This window comes from Rhinichthys klamathensis, unplaced genomic scaffold (assembly GCF_029890125.1).
Source record: "Rhinichthys klamathensis goyatoka isolate OS25496 unplaced genomic scaffold, OSU_Roscu_1.1 h1tg000405l_1, whole genome shotgun sequence".
NCBI lineage: Eukaryota > Metazoa > Chordata > Actinopteri > Cypriniformes > Leuciscidae > Rhinichthys > Rhinichthys klamathensis.
In genome coordinates this window covers 390,870-400,000 of record NW_026606906.1, presented here as the reverse complement: position 1 = coordinate 400,000, position 9,131 = coordinate 390,870, and the positions used below count along the sequence as shown (strand labels likewise).

Genomic DNA, 9,131 nt, shown 5'->3' with positions numbered 1-9,131 from the left:
GAGTGTGTTTGGTTGAGTTTTGCTGCACGCATGTTCAAAACGGAAATGATTTCAGAGAAACGATTTATACGCTGTATTTATCTTTTGAAGTTCAATTAAAATTTCAATAAAGCAGAATATGCATTTTTATTTTTCTTCAAAGTTAATGAACTCCGTTATGCTGCGCCTCATGGTTTTTGCCTCTTTATTCATAATTTTAATAGTTCATGCTGCTTTGACAGAACATTTCACACGATTTAATTTCTTAGTTTTGATTTCGATTAAGAAAATCTTAATATTAGTGATTACAAGAGTTCTATAGAAATATGTTATACAATAAATCTACTTGCCTATTTTGACTGAGCCAGTTTAAAGCTGATCCCGTATAGTTTGAAAAATATATATTTTTTAAAGAAAAATATTAAAAACTGTATGCATAATAATTATAATTTATAGTTTTAGATGGACTATAGCATATCACAGAAGGTATATCAATAGTGTAGCCATACTCGACCAAAACGTAGGCTACAAAACAGACTTTTTATTAGTTATAACCATAATGCTGTTGTCCTTGTTTTTCCACTCAAACTCCATGTGTTTGCATGAAAATATATCATCGTGTTTGACTAAATTCACTTTAATATTTCCAGCTGTAATAATGATCTCAGTCATGCGCCCCTAGTGTTCAAATTCTGACCAAATTTATAGCCTATATACTAAAAATATATTTTATTGGTATTTTTTTCTAATCTTCATTTTAGAAAACATAGGCCTATTTAATTGTAGCCTATATGCAACTGCGCAGATCCATAAGAATTTGGAATAGGTTTTTTAGTCATTCATTAATTCGTTTCAATTCATTCATTTCTATTGTAACATTTTGCCAGTGTTTTGTTTCGCTCAGATTAAAACATAGAATATAACAGGCGGGAAAGAGGCTTTGAAACCATGACTGCAAACATTATAATATTTATCGTATTTACCATTCCAAAATATTTGAGCAATGCGGTGAAACTAGTTTGAATTAAATAATTCCCAGTTTATATTTACATTGTATTGAATCATCTTTTTCATGGCGATCTAGACCCGTGGTCTGTGCAGATAATACACTGGAATTGCTTTGAAATTGCTACATCATTGTGTATACTATTCATAAAAAATAACGCATTAAACCGAAATTGCTTGTGTTTTGAAAATTGAGCCACCATGTCCACATAATAGTGCATCTACACACGTTTTTGTGTGATTTATTGAGGTGATTTATAAGGTAAATATACAGGATATTCTCTGTGTAATAGTCTATTTTGACACATGCCTGATTCAGTCATGTTAGGCTTATCCGTGAGTAACAAATTAGTCGTTTAATCGTAACAATTTTGTCCGAGTAAACTGATTATTCGATTTTTTTAATCACTTGGGTAATACCAGCTAAAATCAGACTAAAATAAATGCAACGTTATGAATTCCGCCAACTAAAAAAAAACGAGACAAGTAAATATTAAATCTGAAGTGACGCAGTTCGTAATGCATGAAAGATGACTGGACAACTGGGCCCCATTTTTTCTTTTTCTTTTTTTTTTTCTTCACGTCTGGATAAAGAAATGCTCCGCCCACTAACGCCCACTGTGCGAATACTAATTATGAGTATTGTGCTCATAACAATGGAAGCTGACATGCAGCATTTGCAGACAGGAGATTGTTAACTCTCGCGCACGATTTGACGTCGACACACTCGTTAGATTTTTGCCAGTTTGCCACACCACTGTAATCAGTAGCGATTGCTTTGACAAAACAATTAACTTACTAAAACTAATTATTTATTTATTCATTTGTTTGTTTGTTTATTCAATCGTTTGGGTGTCCATGCATTCATTTATATATATATATATATATATATATATATATATATATATATATATATATATATATATATATATATATAAGCCTATATATACTTATTTTCCGTTTATAGGACAATTAATTATATTATTCAGAATCATTCAATGATCGCTATGGTAATTTTTTTCATATCCCACTTATATATAGCCTTTGTGTGTGTGACACACACACACACACACATATATAGCCTATAGCCTATAGGCCTACTTAATTAATCATTGGTGCGTCCATTTATTCATTCATTTTTTGTTTATATTTACTTATTTTCCGTGTATTATTAATTCTATTATTTATAATTTAACGAGATATATGGTCGTTTATTCATATCCCAACTTATATAGGCTATTTATTATTTAGCCTACTTATTTAATCGTTGGTGCGTCCATTTATTCATTAATTGTCTTATTTATATTTACTTATTTTCCATTTAGCCTATTATTAATTCTATTATTCAGATTCGACGGTCGATTTATGGTCGTTTCTTCATATACAAACTTATTTATTTATTTTCTATTTATTTATTTATTTATTACACACCGTCCTTTGTATTTAACTTTTTCAACGTTTACATTTAATTTAATTTAGCCTATACTGTCTTTAATATCGTATTTTCTTTGCGCTCATTGTATTTTGACATTGTCATTGAGGATATTAATGCACTGTCACGTAAAAAAATTCTGTAGTTTTATAAGACAGTAAATAGGTTTTGTGTTACTCGCACTGTAAAAATCCAGAATTTTATAGCATATTAAGAGTAATTTTTAAATAATAGACAGTCTTCAAAAGAAATGTTGAAAATGGACACATAAATGCTTCTTTTTCAATCTACTGATGCATTTTACATACACAACCATTCATTTAGGGCTAAATCTAAACCCCTTAACCGCTAGGCCTATACATTGGTACAATAATAAATAAAATAGGCTACTTGAAAATCGATAAAAACAACTCTGATCTGATGTCATTAAAACTTATTACATGAGGAATAATTCTGCTGAATTCACAAAGACACAATCAAATTGCAATTTGAACTGTTGTCAATATTAATACATACAATTTCGCCTACAATATAGCCTAATAATAATAATAATAATAAATACATCAACCATGCAACAAAATATTTTATAAAAAAAAACATGCATTTATGTATACTGCATTAAAAAGCAAGGCCTAATTCAGAAGTGAAGCGCACTAGCACGTCTCTAAAGCACGGTTCCGTGTCGTACCTGTGTTTCCGACAGATTGAGCTGTCTCGCGAGCTCCGTGCGCTCGCGCCCGACCACGTACTGACAGCGCGTGAACTCGAGCTCGAGCCGGTAGAGCTGCTCCGCCGTGAAGGACGTGCGCGTGCGCTTCGGCCGGTCCAGATCCAGGCCTTTCGGCAGCACGATCTCCCGGATAGTGCCCTTGGCGTCTGTTCGGGACACACACACATCATTTACTTATTTTGTGTTGAGATAGAGCAATTTCTCTTAGATTATTATGAGTGGGAGAACCCTAAATATATTGTGACGCGTTTAAAAAAACCGATGTGAAAATAAGTGTTTAGATATTTTTTTTTTCATGACAGGACATATTAAACAGACTATGAACTTAGTTATAAAGGTTTGTATTCCTAACTCGTTTAACTGGTTAATGCCAGCTTATAGAAAAAGTAGTTTAATCGAGATTTGATTTTGTTTTACCAATATGCAGTTTAACTCGTGAGTTTTCCAAAGGACTTGCAAAAAGAAGTCCAGTATCTTGATGATTCTGCCCTTCTGCTGAGGTTTAGTTTAAAATGGCATCATGTTACATTTGTGGACATTTGAATTGGTCTATCAAATCATAAAAAATAAACATTTATGTTAGTATTCATCCTAGCAGACCAGAGCTTAACGAGAATAATATTAGTTGGCAATCACTTTTATCGACACATAATTATCAACACATGTGATACAACATTTTATTGATATCATGACTGACATCATGATGTCAGATAATAATTTATTAAAGGAAAGGTCTGTGCTAAGTATATAATACAATATATGTTCCATCAAAAGCATTATGCCTTGGATTATATATATTGGGAAGCCATAACCAAAGCAACATTTTTATTTATCATCATATTTTTAATTAATTTCTATGCCACTTTCAAATGAAACATCCCAGTTGTTTTGAGTGTGTGTGCATGAGATGCAACATTAAACCCAAGATTATTATCCTCAGGTAACTGAATTAAACAGAACTATTCGAGGTAACCGTTTATTACCGATTTTTAATGAAACCAAACATATGGTAAAGATACTTTTAAAAGATGTTAAACACATATTTTTTCTCTCATCTTATCATTGATTTGAAGAAATTGAATGTAGCCTTAAATAAAACAGCACCAACTCTTTACCCAACACTGCATTATTTTGAAATAAAGACAAAAAATCATACATTTCAACGAGTCATATCTGTCAGGGTGGGAGTACACGAATATACTTAGCTTTCCAGAACTTTAAAACCGGTCATTATTAAACTATATGATATTATTAGAATGGATTCAATCAGCTCTATTTTCTAAAACGATGTGAAGTATTAATATTTAGCCTGACGTTCATAGCTCCGCCTATCTGGATGTCTGCCTGGCAACCAAGCTGAGTATATAGTATCACACTTGGATGAACTGTAATATCACAATAAGATTAATGGTGTTTGTTGATAAAGAGCACGAGATGTTAATGGCGAAAGCGTCTGTAATTGCGTTTTCCTCGCGGTTTAATATCAGCGCGAGCTCGTCGAGCATGACGACACAGACGAGCTGACCTCTCCGTGACCCTGGTTCTCACGAGGACTCCGGCGCATTCAATAGCAGCTTTAAAAACAAATAGTGACACCAGGGATTGTGTCGGGATCGTGGGCTTCCAGAGCCGCTGACTGAGACACTATTGCACGACAGTTTCAATTTCACAAAGCATTTAGGCCTACTGTCCATCTGAATCAAAAATTCCTTTAAGAGCATTTAATCATTTCATTTCCATGATGTAGCGATACATTACGATCAAATAAAACTATATAAGCCACAAATATGGCTAAACTGAAACCATATAAATGCACTGAATGGTCTAATTTTAAAACATTGCTATTAACAACACATAGCCTCTTAAAAGTCGTTACAGCTGCATGATGCAAACCATTCCGATGATGGTAAAATATTTAGTGCATTGGTAATATTTAAGCATTATTAGTGCCGTTTTTATTTTCAAAAGTGGACCACACCTGCTCGTCTTTTCTTTCTTTTAAAAACTGAAATGGGAACACGACAAAATGCATAAAGGCTTAATTGTAAAATTATTTCTGGTGATAATGTTCTATATATTAACGATCACGAGGTATAAGCCATTAAACACTCCCTATGTTTTTTTTTTTTTTTGCATGGACCTATTTCTTAAATTTTGGCTCTAACTGTTATTCCTTTTTCTCAGTTTAATAATAGCAGGATTTCATCTGTGTGAAAAATATGTGCTCTTCTAAATAAATATATACTGTGGATTGTATTAATAAAATTCCATTTACAAAATGGGCCACATATTGAGATATTTTGTGTGAATTTAGAACCGGCTAGTGTTTGCATTTTTATGTTTTTGCTGTCGTTTTTAATGTTATTTTAGCTTATTTTGTTATTTAGTTTAGCTTATTTGTTTTATCTCTATACACTCATGTTTGGTTAACCAGTAGTTTGTGTGACGTTAAATACATAATCTATTTCATAAATTTCAAGCAATATAAAAGACACACCTCTCGAAAACAATGCATTTAAACAGCCTATTTAATATGTATGTAATATTTATAATAGCCTATTTATAACATAAATATCTATGAAATTTTTCAGATAAACTCACTGCATAAAACTGTGTGGTGTTTTAAATATTTGTTCAATTTCAGATATTGAGGCTATATTATTTCATTTAATGGGCATCCTTTTAATATTGTGTTGTGGCCTATTGGCAGTTTATTTTGTGCATCAATTTGTGCATTAATGTGTGACATTAATTGTAAATTGTAAACGAATCTCAGATATTTTTGGTGTACATTTAATACTAATAATCTTAAAAATAAAGGTTCTTCATTGGCATCTCAAGCTCCATGAAGAACCTTTAACATCCATGGAATCTTTCCATTCCACAAAAGATTCTTTATAGTGGAAAAAGATTCTTTGGATTTTTAGAATGTTCTTCACACTAAGAAAAAAAAACGGTTATTTTATGGAATCTCTTTTGTGGAACCTTTTATTTTTAACAGTGTATGCTACGAGAACTAAGTAAAATACAAAACCAATAAACAAAATCCGCTTAAAATTACACAAAACAATTTTAGACATTAGTAAAATATATAGCATATATTTTTTTGTTTTTTTTTACTAAATAACGCCTATTCAAAACCAAACAGGAAATGATGTAGTCCCGCAGATTTGCAGTGTATTCGCTTCCTCACCTCTGACCAGAATCCTTCGACAGTAGTCCGGATCGACTCCTAAAAGTTTATCGTGTCCATCCTCGCTGGATGAGGTCGGTGTGGACGCCGAGGTCGCCGGTGTGTCGGTAGAGCTCTGCACAGGTGACCGGTTCCCCACTTCTGTCCGGCTCTTAGAGTCTCTCCCGCGCTCACGGCACAATGCATTGGATCCACAGTGGTTTCGGTCCTCGGCGATTCCATCGCCCATACTCGTGGCTTGATCAAACATCTAACAATTGAACTGTTTTATGTGTCCACTTACTTTTATTGGGCAATTTTCAGCTTAAATAAATAGGCCTAGTCTGCGTAAATTCTTTCCTGGCAGAAATGGGGAGATTAGATTATTCCCAAAACAACATCAAATTAGAATCCAGCGACGGAACCGAGTTTCTGCCCAAATGTTTTCGCATGTTCCGGCATCGGGCGCCCATGCAGGAGGAGATGTGTAAAGAAGGGAAGGAAGGTGGAGGTAGAGGGGGCCCTGTGGGCATGTGGAAGGACCCTCCTCAGCTATAGGATCGCGCTCAACCCAAAATACATTGTGCATATATGCGCTGGGCTTCAAGGTCTGTGACCGAGGCACTGGGAGGCGCTTCACTGCTTAACCACGTAGAAGTAATTCCACACAACAAACATGGACCCGAGCAGCGCAAACTTTCCCTTTCCCCCGTTCATGACTTATATAGTCAATTTACTCGATGACTACACTGGGTGTTTTTTTTTTTTTTTTTTTTTTTTCGTATTTGCTCTGGGCTGGGTTACAGAAGCTCTGGAGGAAGAGCCAGCGGATTTCAGGATTTCTTCGGGAGGAGGGAGGCGCTCATTTTCACGTGGGACCAAGTCAGGAATATCCTATAATAAACGACACAATGCAAGTAGGCTAAATAAATAATATCGGCCTATTATCGGTGTACTCTCAACACAATCCGTTGGCTTCAGCCGTCACGTTAACACGTAATTCCATTGTTTTTGTTTTTTACTTTGACTGACAGCAGTGACGTCACTTCCGGACTGTAATCCATCAATTGATTGATAAACAGAGACGAGTAAGAGCACGAGGTGCTTTCAACACCCGTTAGCTTCAGCGAAATGTGAATGAAACTATCCCTGTTATCTTTAGACTTTATGCTACTCGGTAAGTAGAATAAAAGATTGTTTTTTTAATTCACATTTGCTTTGTAAGCGCGTTTAATTATTTTGCGCTTGCTGAATAACGGACCAGGCAAATATGTTCGAATGCGTCATGATTATAAAGTAGGCTAGCCTAAGCGCCTAAAAAAACGACACGATTATTTAATTAGGCTAAGCCTTTTTTTGTTGTTGTTTTTTACTAAGTCATCAAGGAGCAGAACATGCCGAGGGACGTAATATTTATTTTGCAGAGATAAATTAATGAATAAACTATTAAGTAGCCTAAACTTAAACTCTTTCAAACTGAACAAAATATAGCCTAAAAAAAACCCTAAAAGAGCATATTTTGCGCATTGACACTATTGTTTAAGCTAGGCTACTTTTTTATTTTTAATATTGACAACTGCACAGATAACTTCCTCACAACGTTTGTGCAAGGGAGAATGTTCCTCTAGTGTTATAATTGAGAGAAGGGTCGGTTTGTATACGGAAAAGGGTGATTTATCAGCGATGCCATAAGAACAAATTTACTTCCCCAAAGAACCTTTTAGTGTGAAGAACATAAAGAACATTTAGTATGAAAGGTTCCATTTACGTTAAAGGTACTTTATGGAACCATATGCCAACAAAGAACATTTATTTTAAGAGTGTAAGATGGAATACACATTATTCGCGTTATTGTGCAAGTCTGAACGAGGGGTTTATTTGTGTTTACCTCACGGTACACGAACCGCAGGTGTTCATCACATCATTGAACCGTTGCCATAATACACAAAAAAAAAAAAAAAAAAATTAGAATCTTTTATCTGAGTGCGCAATCCCATTACGGAGGCCGCAATGACATAATTGCAGTTTTGCCACTTTCAGCAGTGTTTATCACTCAGTGCCGAAATGGCTCATTATTGAATTCAGCTGCTCAGCACAGATTAAACAGTGAACGTGATGAATGGAGCTGTCACTCACTTCCTCAAACCAACAGTACAGTCAAGAGAGGTTTAATTGCCTCCACTGCTCTCTGGCCCCACAGTCTCACACACTGGCCCTTTCCTCCAACACACTAATGTTGCAAAACAGCCAAACACACAAACAGACCTTCCCATTTTGGTTTTACCTGACTAAACCAAGAACATGCTCCAAAAAGATCTCTCTCTCTCTCACACACACACACATTATTAAAAAAATATTTTCATGATTTATTACAACTTTTTATCTTTTGTAAAATCAACTTAAATAGCCTACTTAATTTGGTTCAGATAACACAACATTTTATGTTTCTATTTATTAAACCAATCTCCATTGTAAAAAAACAAAACAAAAAAATACATTTATTTTAATGAGCTCAAAATGTAGGTAACTTACTTTAAGTTAAACCAAAAATATTTTTCACACACACACACCACACATACAGGCCTCTATGTCATTTTTTTGTAATATAAACAAAAGCACAAAACCACATTCTAAGTATTTTCACAGATTTTAACCAAAAGTCACGATTAAGAGGATATTGCTTAAAAGTGTTATTTTTAGTCAGATTTATTTATTTATTGAATAGTCAAGACTTTAAGGTTTATGTACAGACATTTACTTTTAAGTGTGACAACTAACCCCGGTCTCTTAAATGTGATTTTAATCTGACTCAG

The 9,131-nt window shown here is 34.2% G+C and overlaps 1 protein-coding gene across 1 annotated transcript in view; it reads right to left on the bottom strand.

The window, feature by feature from the left end:
* The window catches only part of vax2 (ventral anterior homeobox 2), a 25,464-nt gene extending 18,289 nt beyond the window's left edge, over nucleotides 1-7,175 (bottom strand). The window contains exons 1-2 of the mRNA XM_056234758.1: nucleotides 6,340-7,175; nucleotides 3,105-3,292 (exon numbers count right to left, since the gene is read on the bottom strand). Of these exons, the coding sequence (XP_056090733.1) occupies nucleotides 3,105-3,292; nucleotides 6,340-6,589 (438 nt within the window). The 5' untranslated portion in view covers nucleotides 6,590-7,175. The remainder of the gene's footprint in view (nucleotides 1-3,104; nucleotides 3,293-6,339) is intronic.
* Nucleotides 7,176-9,131: the final 1,956 nt, after the last annotated feature.